Here is a 12,950-nt window from a genome sequence, read left to right as displayed (position 1 = left end):
AAGACGGCTTTGCACAAACTAAGGGTCCAGTCCATTTGTTTAAGGATTTTCAGAGAATTGTTAGTATGGTTAACAATACAATAAAGAATTACTACTAGCATTGTGAGTTACTCTACTGTCTGAAGATGTACCGAAGTAACAAAGAGAATTTAGGAAGAATTATTTAGTACTTCCCCTTCCCTTCCTCAAATTTAATTAGTAAATAGAGACATCCGGCTAACTGGTGCCAGTCGGGGTGTTGCTAGTTCTGAGAAACGTGCCCCTCCCCTAGCTTTCCAGGAGTAGCTGTTATACTGTGTGGCAAATGATTAACTCTGTCACTTTGGATTTCGTATGCCTGCTTTTAAGTATGACAGACTTCAGTCTTGCAATGGAAAAAACACAAATGTCACCTTAAGGCTTAGGGTGCAGCAGGTTTAATGGTCCACACTAAAACAGGCAGTACAATTTTGTAGTTCAACATTAAAAGCAATCTTGCCTTACTTCTTTTTTTTCAACGTTTTTTATTTATTTTTGGGACAGAGAGAGACAGAGCATGAACAGGGGAGGGGCAGAGAGAGAAGGAGACACAGAATCGGAAACAGGCTCCAGGTTCCGAGCCATCAGCCCAGAGCCTGACGCGGGGCTCGAACTCACGGACCGTGAGATCGTGACCTGGCTGAAGTCGGACGCTTAACCGACTGCGCCACCCAGGCGCCCCAATCTTGCCTTACTTCTAATGCTTCTACCTAAGAATGCTTCCTGCTCCCTCTCAGCCCTTCCCTTAGGTACGAGTCTACACAAGTACTTCTAAAGTGCATTTCTCTGGCGTTAAAAACAGCAGTGTGATTTGCTCTCCAACAGCGAGTCCTGAATCGGAGCACTGCTTCCTTGTTGGAGGGGCTGTGCAGTTCCAGTTGAGTGACCCACTCAGAGAAGTACCCTTCTCACTCCCCAGGTGGCACAAGGGGCCACTCTTGGGGGAAAAAAAAGGATTATGCCAACTTCCTCTGTGGCAGGTATCTTCGCTTACCACAAATACATATTCAGTGCCTCCTCGAGCCATGAAATATTGAAAACTTAACCGACACTTCAATTTCCAGGAAATTAAAATCGTGGAGGCCTTGTGTGAATACTCAGAAGTTGGTGGGATTAGAACCAGGTACTGGGGCGGGCCGCAATTCTCGGGCTAGGGTAGGGAGGAGTGATGGGGAGAAAGACAGTCCCGCAGCGCTGTGGCTATTGCTTGTCGTCGCGGGGGTCACCAGGGAAGCCCGCCTCCTCAGGGGACCGGACTCCTTCGGGGAGCAGAGTGGCGCGCACTTTCCTCTTCTCCTTAAAGCGGCCGGAGCGCGAGATCTTCAAATTGCGGCGGCTGCTGCCTGACTTCTCCCCGCACAACTTGTCCGGCTTGTGGGGCTCGCCGGCGCCCCCAAGGAGATTGGGGTGCTGATTCTCCCGGGAGCTGCCAGTCCAGTCGGCGCTGGGTGGCGCGGGCGGCGCGGGCTCCCCGGGGGCAGGCTGGGTGGGAGGCTGCGCCCCTGCCGCGGCTTCCTTGCTTTTCTTTCTGCTGTTGGTTAGCGATTTCCACCAGGACCCAGAGCTGCCCGTGCCGCCACTGTCGGCCATGGCCGGGCGGCGCGGGGCGCGGCAGGTGGGGAAGGGCCCTCTTTCCCGGTGGGGCCGGCGGTCCGCAGCAGGAAAGCAGGCTACGGGGTGGGAGCCTAGGCGGCGGCCTGTACCCGGGAAGCAAACAGAACGTGGTTATGGGTTTGTCCAAGTCACGTGCCCCCAACCCCACTTCCTCCCCTCGCTCCGCCCGTCACCGGATCGGCCCGGGTCCGAGCACCCGCAGGCCGGGAGCTACGCGGCCCTCCGAGGGCACCGCCGCGTCCCCGGGGGCGCGGGCGGAGGAGTGGTGGCCTCCAGGGCGCCACCATCTGGTCTCCAGACACCTTGGCACTCCCCGCCTCAACCCTCGCCTGGCCTCCAGGGCCGGTGCGATGGTCTGCGCGGGGGCCGCCGGGGGAGGTTCCCGGGCATGCGGATTAAGCCGGCCCGAGAGGAAGCTGGCCTGGCCTGTTACCCTGATTGTAGAGGGACGCCCCAAAGTGACCCAGCTCGGCCCCGCGGGGCCTCCTCTTGGATGAGCACCTGAGCGGAGGCCGCTCGGAAGGGGGTGTGCTATGGGTGAGCACTGAATATTAGACTCCTGTCAACAGTTCCGAAATTTTCCTTAAAGGTGTTTTTCCATAGACTTCTGTCCCAGAATCCTCTTCGATGTGATTTTGGGGGGGGGGGGGGAATTTACATGCCGATAAGAGCGAGGGAAAAGCTCAGGATGTGTTGTTTCTTTTAAATTCTGCTTTTGACAGGGGTGCCTGGGTGGCTCAGTCGGTTAAGCGACCGACTTCAGCTCAGGTCATGATCTCCCGGTCCGTGAGTTCGAGCCCCGCGTCGGGCTCTGTGCTGACCGCTCAGAGCCTGGAGCCTGTTTCAGATTCTGTGTCTCCCTCTCTCTCTGACCCTCCCCCGTTCACGCTCTGTCTCTCTCTGTCTCAAAAATAAATAAATGTTAAAAAAAAATTAAAAAAAAAATAAATTCTGCTTTTGACAGAACTTCTGCCTTGCCGCTTTCAGAGAAACTGGTCTAGACTTAATTTCCCTTGAAAACCGCGGTCCCACGCTTCCTTTTATTCCCCAGACACCAATCTTACGTCTCTTCGAAGCCACCCCAGCCGATGGTTGAGATGAGGCCAAGCGGCAAATGTCCTCTTCTTTTTAGTTCTGTATCAACATATGCACCGACTTTGTATCAGGCAGCGCAACTCTTCAGATTTTTAGTTACAAATTAAAGGCGTCTGTTCTTTTTTGCGCAATTCCTTCCTCCAAAGGAGAGAAACCTGCTGCGCGCAATCAGGAACTCCAAACCCATCTGCTTCTCCCCAGCTTTTAAAGCAGCGCTCTGCGGCCCGAAAAGACTGTTTATTAGCACTTAAGGTGCTAATATGGGGAGCGAGACACCTGTGCGCGCCTTCCGCGCTCGGCACTAACTGTACGAACGCGCAGGGTTCGCTTGCGCCCGGGAGCATTTCCAGGTTTCCTCTGGGCTCCGTCCCAGCCCACGCGCCTGGTGTTCGCGGGAGTTGCCGGCGCGCCGGGGAGCAAAACTTGAGCGGTGTTTGTTGTTGGAAAAGTTCTGCTCTCGGAACCGCCGGGAAAGTTTGAGCGCCTACGCGAGGCGGCGCAGCGGCCTCCGCAGCAGAGACCCGGGCCCCGGCTCCTCCCCAGGATGCCCCGAGGGCACACTCGGGCCACGACTTCAAAACAATAGAAGATGAAACCGCCAAAGGTTCTTCCCCTAAAAAGGCACCGTCTCCCCAGGGCACGGTTTGCAGTTGGGTCTGCAAACCTCCTGCTCCCTGTATTTTACGGATCAGCGAAGCACCCCAAGTTATTCATAGGTGGTGGGGTGTGCCGACGGCTGCCTTCTGTCTTCTACCCTACATTCTCTTTTCCACAACCGACGTGTGCGCGGAAAGGCTCAGCACTAATTGCGCAAGGAAAACACTGCAAATTACGCACAAATTTACGCAGAGCGCCTGTGGCTCGAAACCTCTCCGGAGCCGGGGTAGCACCCCAGGTTGACACCTTGGAATGAGCTCTGTCTTGGCGGATGCAAAACCACCCTGATTGCTCACCTGTTCGGGCTTCTGAAGATCCCAAGACTCTGAGCCGACCACACCTCCAAGAGAACGGAGGAGGTGCGCTTGGGACAACCTGGGGAGGTCGGGCTTTTTTTCTGGAAGGTGTGCCTGCCGAAATGTCTGCAGTCCAGCTAAGCCGATTGCTGCTGCTCGTCTCCCCTGGCGCTTCCAACTTCTGTTCGGCGCAGCGGTGGCGGCAGTTCTAGGCTCTCAGCGCGCTCGGCTCCGGCGTGAGGGCCCCGCGGCGGAACAGGTGCCAGGCTCACTGCCCCAGGTGAATACCCAGATAGGCTCTCCCGGTTAGTAGCCTTTCATTCTCGCGCGCCTCCCTCTTCCCTGCTAGCGACTCCCCGGCAGCCGCGGGAGATGGGACCTCGGCTGCTCACTCTGGTGTACTGAACCTTCCTACACGTCGGTCCTTTGCACGGGAAAGACATCTGTCTGCCCACCTGCTGGTCATTCGCCAAGTATTCGAGAAACCAGAACCCTCGGGAAGGGGGCGGGGGGGAACACCAACCCAGGAGGCGGCCACAGCTGCCGCAGGTGCAGGTAGGAACTTTGCGTTCCCGCCCTCCAGGGCAGGAGATTGGATCAGGTCACGTACGTGGCGCCGGCCTTGGGGTGTCTGATTGGAGAAAGGCTGAGCTGCGCCGCACGCCGGCCGGACTCCTTCTGGAAGAAGAAACAGTAGAGGAGACCGAGGCTGTAGGTGGGATCCGCAGGGTAAATGTTGCCGCAGCTTTTCCTCTCCCCTGCCCTGATTTCTTTTTTCTCTTTCTCTCCGGGTCCCCAGCCATGGCCACTCAATTCCCAGGGGTCCAGTTTTGTAATTCACAGGAACTGTTTCATATCCAGGCAAAATGTTGCAGAGTTGCAGGCACCCTTAGTTGAAAGGCGTAATATTAACAAGTTCTCTGTGTGCCTGCCAGGCGCGGTTTCCAGCGCTCTCTGGGGGTAACTCATTTACTCCTTACAGGAACCCAAGTATGTAGGTGCTGTTGTTTCCTCATTTGACAGGCGAGGAGACCCTAGCACTGAAAGGTAAATGGTTGCTCAAAGTTGCATGCCTGGTAAGTTGCAAAGCCGGATTTGAACCCAGGAGGTGTGACTCCAGTTCCCAGGGTCTTAACTAGCACGTGAGACCACAGCCTGCCAGTCGTGGGCCCTTAAGGGACTTAGTGAAGATGCGAATTTCCTTCCCTTAAGTTTGGAGGTCCAGTGGACAGGCATTCCACCTGGGGAGTACCAGGGCAACCCTGAGCCACTAGAGGATGTGAACCAGTGGATTTCGGCCAGGTTCAGGCTTGTGCTCCTGGGAACATATGCGTGCTTTTTATTGATTGGGTAGAAAGGAGTTGCCATAGGCCATTTTCACTAATGAAAGCAGAATTCCAACCTGCTTCATCTCGCAGGATGCTCTTCTTTTTCAAAGAACTATTTTGATGTTCCTTGATGTCATGAATAACTCTACGGAAGGAGTGGGCATAGAGCAACTGACATCTGAGCATCATTGTTCTAGGACTTTTTTTTTTTTAATGTTTATTTTTGACACAGAGAAAGACAGAGAGAGCATGAGCGGGGGAGGGGCAGAGAGAGAGGGAGACACAGAATCGGAAGCAGGCTCCAGGCTCTGAGCTGTCAGCACAGAGCCTGACACGGGGCTCGAACTCACAGACTGTGAGATCATGACCTGAGCTGAAGTCGGATGCTTAACCGACTGAGCCACCCAGGCGCGCCTAGGACTTTCTGAAGCCTAAAAATAGTGAAAGACATGATGCCTGTCTCAGCTTAAAATGTAGAATTAGTGGAAAGAATTTTCTATAGAGTATTTTAATGCATGAAATATAAAATGAATATTTTATATCATTAATTTCTTAATTTAGCATTCGTGGATGTTTAAATGATATGCACAACTGTGTATTTGAAAGTGGTGTAATTTCACTTATTTGTTGCGATTAGTTTTAGAGAGTAAACTTTGAATTAGCGCACCAGGACTGGAACAAAGACAGGCCACCCCCTGGGAGGCGAGGACAGGACAAGTCCTCATAGTGCCATTCCATCACAGATGAAGACACTGGATCAAGGAGGAAGGCTTAAACCATAGATACTTTCACAGCCTCTGGTAATTAGGAGTACCCATCCAGTTCTGACTTATGGGGCCATAAGGAAGATGTCTGGGAATGTTTCCTCCCTGGATAAAGGACAGAGCTTTCTGAGAGAAGAAAATCTTTTGCTATACCCTTGATTTTTACATTTAAGCACAGCATGAGGATATGATGTCTGGTGTTGCAGCAGCCATATTGTAACAGTGAGTCAACAGGCATGGGAATACAAACCAACATGCTAAGGATGATGGCATGGGAGTGTGAAAAGTGTCTGGGTCTTGATGATATTGATGAGCCCCTGAAAGAACCCTGGAACCATCTGCCTCCAGACTACTAGTTGAGTGAGATAATATATATTCCTATGATTTCATCACAGATTTAAATACAGTTTCCTGTTACTAGCAGCCAAAAGTGTTTCCCTTTGATACAATCTATTAGAGTTATAGAAAAATGTATTGTTCAAAAGGGAAAAAAAGTAGTATGGCCACATTTTTTTCTGACCAATCTGAAAAGTTCTTCACTGAAGGAGGATTTAGTGAAATGTTTAAGTGATGGGAAAGTTTATAGAAGTAAGCCACCTACATTGAAAAGTTGATTTATCCAGTGAATAGCAGGTGGCTTTTAATGTTACAGAATTTAAATATGCTTAGATTGGGCAGTGCTTACATTTCTTAATAATATTTTTTCTTGTCATATTTTATTTTTTTTAAATGTGTAGATAGTTTGAATTAGGACATTTCTTTCCTTCCCTCTTTCCTTCCTTCCTCCCCACCCCTCCCTCCCTCCCTCCCTCCCTCCCTCCCTTCCTCCCTCCCTTCCTTCCTCCCTCCCTCCCTTCCTCCCTCCCTTCCTCCCTTCCTCCCTCCCTCCCTCCCTTCCTCCCTCCCTCCCTCCCTCCCTCCCTTCCTCCCTCCCTTCCTCCCTCCCTTCCTCCCTCCCTCCCTTCCTTCCTTCCTAATTCACTGGCCTCTTAGGTGCACTTTTAAGTGCAATAAATGATAACACTCAAAGGCAAAAGAGAATCAATTCCTAGAGGGCAAGATTTGCATACTAGAAATTAAAATAAGAACTTTCAAGGTTAAACCTGGCATTTCTTTGGAGACTGGGAAATAGATTATTTTCTTTTAAAGCATTTATAGTGGGAACTGGGCAATAGAAAACACATGATGGGAGAATTTAAGAAGCACAGCTAATCAATATGAAGAAAATAAAGATCATTTATATTCTTTTCACCCAGGGATACCTATAGTTAATGTTGGAGGGTTAGTCTTTCTATTTTTTTTTTTTTGCACCTATATTTACATTTACTCTTTTCGTCTTTTCCATTCCTTCCTCTCCTCCCTTCCTTTATTCCTCTCTTTTATAGATGCTTCCATTGTTTGCAAATTAGACGCTGATCTCCAGTGGCCTTTTCCTTTCTTGTCATCAACGTATGGGTCGTTTGATATTCCTTTTCTCCTTTCTGTGTTTTCACATCGTGTTGCTGGATTTAGTTTATAAACTTCATGACTGAGCATTACACCCATGCCTGAATCTGGGATCCGCTTTTTATAGCATCACATCCCGAACCCACATCAGGTTAACATGAATGTGTGTATACAAGTACACAAATTGCAAGTGACAAAATACTACTAATCATTTTGGTTTTACACTTGACCTGAGCAAGGCTGATTTGTACAGTGCAGCCTCTCTGAAGTTCAAGCAAGACCAGCTGACTCTTCCTAACTTCCTGCCCCTACTTGCCGATGTGTTTCTTCATATTCTTGGATGTCATTGTATTTTACTCCTTTTCCTTAAAAACAAACAAACAAACAAAAAAACCAACTGTATGAAGATTTAAGGCCTATAGCAAAGTTAACTTACTCTAGAAAGGATTTTCAAGAGTTCAGGGGCACTACCACACATGATCACTTTATATACACTACATTCATGGCTTGAGGAGTGTGGGACAATGAAAACGAGATGTATGTGAGCACCGGCCCATGGCCACACCCTCCGGGAACAAATCCACTCATTATTCTCCTAAACTCCAGACCATTTCTGTTCTAAAGCAACTTAATTGTCCTTGCAGACCTGTGGAGGGTGGGAAGGGGGGTGGGGTACAACTTACTTCTAAGCAGTCCGGGGCCTGAGGGTGTGGCTCTTTGGGTGAACCAGGAAGGATCCCTCTTCTTCCGGTGAGCCCGATGCTTTATAATCCCTCCATTGGTTCCAGGAGGCTCTCAGAAACTGAAATTGTATTGATTCCCAATTGTTTTCATCAGGGGAGTTCATCTAAATAACCTAGCCTGCCAGTGACAGGAATGGGTGTGTTTTAATTAAGAGTGTAAATTGTTTGTTTGGTGTTTGTCCCACGATTAGCTATAATTTTCTTGTTTATTTGTTTATTGACTGCCTCACTAGAAAGTGAATTCCATTTTATTGAATGATGTTTTATATAATGATCATAACACTTCCTATGTATGAGGTACAGTTCTGCTTTATAAATATTAACTTATTTAATCCTAAAAGCCCTGTGAAATGGGCACTGTTATGTTATTATTAAGGTAACTGAGACACTAAGAACTTAGGTTACTTGTCCAAGGTCACCCAGCTGGTTGGTATAAGAGCTAGCATTTGACCCCAGGGAAATTGACTTGAGAGTCCAGGGACCTAACTAATCACTCTGGGGTGTGGCTCTCCGTGAGTGCTAAGACATGTCATTAATGAATCCTTAGGACATGGCATGCTACCTGGAGATAACAGTTCTTCAATATTCTTGAATAAATGACCATCCGATGCATAAGTATAAATGCTTTGTTATAATATGACTGGCTTATAAAAAGAAATGTGATGAAAATGGCAATGACCTAAAATTTCAGTCTGTCATTACATGTAATAATAGCCAGATTTTAATTCTGAGATGCGGGTACAGTAAGTGGACTAAATTATCTGATAGGTTTTTGTGTTTGTTGTTATGAAACTGGAAGGAATACTATCCTGTCTCAGCCCTACGAAGGAGATACATTAGGCGGGGAGACGTGGAGGGGGCGGAATAACGTAATAGCAGAGGACGGCTGCTGAGATTTTATTCAATATTGTATTTAGCGAATAAATGAGTGATCCAGAGGACACGGCATCTCGAAACCAGTCTCCACGGCACGTCCTGACTCCGGAAACAAAGGTAATTCAACTTTATTGTTTGTTAGGACATCGTCGATGGAAATGCAAAGTCACGTGTTCCCATCCAAGGTAATGTTCTCTGGCTGGCCACCTGGTTCCGGGTCAGAGCTGGGGTAAACCAGCTCGTTTAAAAGGCGGCCTCCTATCTGCAGTTGTTAATTTCTCGTTTCAAGGGGTGCGTTTGGTTATGCTCCGTTTGCCAGGTTATATTTTCTCTTTTGTGTTTGTCAGTGTGTCCGTTTGCTACGTCACGTGTGTAGAGGTAGAAGGTGGATATCTAATGGGAGGGTAATATAATGCAGGAAGTGAATCCTTTGGTTTCTCTACCTGCATCAAGGCCAATGTCAAACTTACATAGTTAGAAAACTCCAAGAAATAGCTGCTTTTATCAGTGTTAGTCTGTCAGGGGAGGTCACCAAAGTTTTGGTGTTCAACTCTGCTCGTGTGTAACCACAGGTAAATCTCCCACTGTACATTTAAAAAAAAAAAAAAAATTAATGTTTATTTTTGAGAGAGAGAGAGACAGAGCAGAGGAGGGGCAGAGGGAGAGGGAGACAGAGAATCTGAAGCAGGCTCCAGGCCACCAGCACGGGAGCCCTGCGTGGGGCTCAAACTCACAAACGATGAGATCATGACCTGAGCCCAAGTCAGATGCTTAACCCACTGGGCCACCTGGGTGCCCCTCACACTCTACATTTTTTTTTTTTTTAATGTTTATTTATTTTTGACGGAGCATGAGCAGGGGAGGGGCAGAGAGAGAGAGAGGGAGACACAGAATCAGAAGCAGGCTCCAGGCTCTGAGCTGTCAGCACAGAACCTGAAGCGGGGCTCGAGCTCACAGACTGCAAGATCGTGACTTGAGCCGAAGTTGGACGCTCAACCAACTGAGCCACTCAGGCGCCCCACCCTGTACATTCTTAATGAACATTTAGGTTTTTCTATTTGATGTAATTTCATTTACATAGTGGGAGAAATTGCTTCAGCTGCAGCTATAAACCTTTTATAACAATGCCAAATTTAAAATTCTTACTATGTGCTTTTCACTTTACTGTGGGCTTATCCAAAAGTGAATCGTATTCTTTTCACTTTTTTTAATGGTAGAAGAACCCTGAGAGAGATAGCTACTGTAAGTCTGACAGTTTTATCATAGAAAGCTGAAGCAATTTGCTCAAGGTCACAAGACTTTTAAGAGGTGGAGTTATTTAGATTTAGTTTTAGTTACTCTGTCCCTAATACAGTGTTCTTCTCATGTAGCTATTTGAATCTCATATTGCCTTTTAATTAATCATTAGATCAATAAACATTTGTTGGTTTCACAACCGTTATATCAAAAGAGATCGTCATACTTTAAAAATTCTGATGAGGTCAGTGTCTTCTCAGTTTCCTACTTGGAACAATGCTAAATCATATGTGGCTGTTTAAATATTAAAACCCTATGGAATCACAGAGCACTCAAAGCTCAAATTAATGCTGGGAATTGTAATTACATACATTTCTTGTGAAAAGACTTGATGGTTGGTTTGAATTACAACTGTGTGGCTTTGGGAAAATTACTTAATATCTTTAGGCTCTGGTTTCCTTAAATGTAAAGTGGGGGATAATACCACTTCTCTGGGAGGTCGCCAAGATTAAAGTAGACAATACATTTGTCAAAGTCCCTAGCACAGTGCCTGACACATAATAGGCACTCAGTAAATGTTAGTTTCTCCTTGACTAATTTCTTTCATTGGTTGTGTGGGAAAATTATGCGAACAAACTGTACAAGTCAATCACTTCCAAGGGCTTTTTGAAAATAATGATAGAGAGTCTTAAGAGAGCACTGTCGTTGTTGGTTGGGGTCAGTTTTTTCCCTGCAAGAACATAAAGTTAAAATTTACTGGAGAGTATTTAATACACAACAATTTGCTATGAATCTGACTTTTCTTCAGGAACAACTTAATGATGAAATCAAATCAAGCAGAAGTTTTTTTGCATGCGATTCAAGAATGCTCTTTATCCAGTCTGCACTGAAATTGCATTACCTGTAGTTAAGGAGGAAGTGTACTCAGTTGAGCTTGGAAGCAATGTTACCAGAAAAGGATTAACAAATCATAAGACAAAATCCTTGGAAGTAAGGTCACTAGCAGACTGTGGCTAGGGCGCAAGCCAAGGAATAGGTTTCACATGTGCTGCCCCATTAGTTCCTGGAATCTTAATACATAACCTGCATCAGCGAATTGTGCCCAAAGGAGGGAAAGAACGAGAGCATCACGTCTCTGCTGTGTTAGACAACATGGCACTACTTGTTTTCAAAAATTAGTTTTTATTTTATGAAAGCAATGTATGCACACGCAGGTTAAAAATGTGTATTAGACTTGCCTTTGATTTATCAATATTAGACGTTCTCCTTTAATTACCTACTCTGGTCTTTGAGGATTTGGTTCTCCTATACCTTGCCTTCTGCTTCCCCCTCCAGTTTTCCCACTAGAGTCATATTACAGCCTTTGTTCAGTTGACTGCTCCATGTTTATATTATTGTGCCTGTATAAATATTGTTCAGACTGAGCATTAGAGTGTACGGATCACTATATTTGCTTGCTTTTTTTCTTTTCCTGAAGTTAATAATGACCCTCTTCCCCTCTTTCAACTGGTCCTCTTTCGAGTTCTTTCTTACACCTTCCAATAGCTTCTCGGTACACTTTTCTACAAGTTCAGTCAAACCAATATATATGTGCTCCATTTTAGTTTTCCCCCAAGTATTACTCCCAGACACTTCCTTCTCCTTCCTTATGGACTGCTCTCTCTCTCTCTCTCTCTCTGGCCTGCTGCATAGCTTCTTCCTGGGAATGCCTTGAGTCGGATTCTGCATTTCCTAGATTTGAGCCTCCCCCTTTCTTGTTGCACAAGGTGCTGCAGCAGAGGGCTGGGTGGTGGCAGTCCCCAGTGTGGCTGTCTCTTTCATCACACGGTTCCAGTCTGGGCTGTTTATCCTCCGTGACTTGGCACACGGCTATCCACCTGGGACCTCCTTTTACCCTTATTCTGGAGAGTTCCTTTGTGCAAAGGAACAAAGCAAACTTTTCCTTAACCATGGCACTATAATTAATTCAAAATGGATCACGGATTTTAAATGTAAAACGATACAACTTTTAGAATGAAAGATAGAACCTCTGTGATGTAGGGGTAGGTGAAGGATTCTCAGACATGGCTTAAAGCATGATCTATCAAATAAAAAATTGCTAAATTGGACTTCATCAGAACTAAAAAAAACCCAAAAAACCCTTTTGTTCTGGAAAAGATCCTGTTAAGAGGAGCTGAAGACAAACTATAGACTAGGGGAAAATATTTGCAAACCACATACCTGACAAAGGTTTTACACCTACCATATATAAGAGACTCTCAAAATTCACCAGTAAACAAATACAATTATAAAATGAGCAAGAGATGTGAATGGATGTTTCACTCAACTGGAGTTACAGATGACAGATGAGCACACGAAAAGATGTTCAGCATCATTAACCATGAGCGAAATGCAAATTAGAACCACAATGAGATACCAACAGGCGCTTGCCAGAATGCTTAACATAGAAAATAATGGTAACACCAAATGCTGGTCAGAATGTGGAGAAATGGAATCACTTTTTTTTCTTTTTTTTTTTGCATGTTTATAACAGCTTTATTGGTAACAGCCAAAAGAAAGAAAGAAAGAAAGGGAAAGAAAGAAAGAAAGAAAGAAAGAAAGAAAGAAAGAAAGAAAGAAAGAAAGAAAGAAAAAGGAAGAAAGAAAGAAAGAAAGAAAGAAAGAAAGAACCCAACTGTCCAGAAAGAAAGAAAGAAAGAAAGAAAGAAAGAAAGAAAGAAAGAAAGAACCCAACTGTCCATCAATAGGTAAATGTATAAACAGCCTGTGGCCTATCCTTACTATAGACTACTGCTTAACAATAGAATGAATTGACCTATAGGCATGCTACAACTTGGATGAATCTGAGAATAACGATGCTGAGGGAAAGAAGCCAGA

At 46.2% G+C, this 12,950-nt stretch overlaps 1 protein-coding gene and 1 long non-coding RNA gene across 4 annotated transcripts; one reads left to right on the top strand and one right to left on the bottom strand.

Annotated features, from left to right (window-relative positions):
- Positions 1–641: 641 nt before the first annotated feature.
- Positions 642–4,333, bottom strand: PRR15 (proline rich 15). 2 transcript variants are annotated; one of them, XM_042969097.1, is made up of 2 exons: positions 3,681–4,333; positions 642–1,715 (listed from the first exon to the last, which is right to left on the bottom strand). In XM_042969097.1, the coding sequence occupies exon 2, from the start codon at positions 1,606–1,608 to the stop codon at positions 1,219–1,221; it is 390 nt and encodes a 129-aa protein (XP_042825031.1). In that variant the 5' UTR covers positions 1,609–1,715; positions 3,681–4,333; the 3' UTR covers positions 642–1,218. The 2 variants fall into 2 exon arrangements, with proteins under 2 accessions (XP_042825031.1, XP_042825036.1); XM_042969102.1 differs by lacking the exon at positions 3,681–4,333 and adding an exon at positions 2,697–3,320.
- On the top strand, positions 3,900–12,627 carry LOC107180413. 2 transcript variants are annotated; one of them, XR_001511182.2, is made up of 3 exons: positions 3,900–3,960; positions 8,879–8,954; positions 12,607–12,627. It is a non-coding gene; the product is annotated as an uncharacterized LOC107180413 (long non-coding RNA). The 2 variants fall into 2 exon arrangements; XR_006211793.1 differs by lacking the exon at positions 3,900–3,960 and adding an exon at positions 4,361–4,409.
- Positions 12,628–12,950: the final 323 nt, after the last annotated feature.

Source organism: Panthera tigris, chromosome A2 (genome assembly GCF_018350195.1).
Source record: "Panthera tigris isolate Pti1 chromosome A2, P.tigris_Pti1_mat1.1, whole genome shotgun sequence".
In the NCBI taxonomy this organism is placed as follows: domain Eukaryota; kingdom Metazoa; phylum Chordata; class Mammalia; order Carnivora; family Felidae; genus Panthera; species Panthera tigris.
The sequence above is the reverse complement of the archived record's forward strand: the minus strand, read 5'-3'. Positions and strand labels throughout refer to the sequence as shown.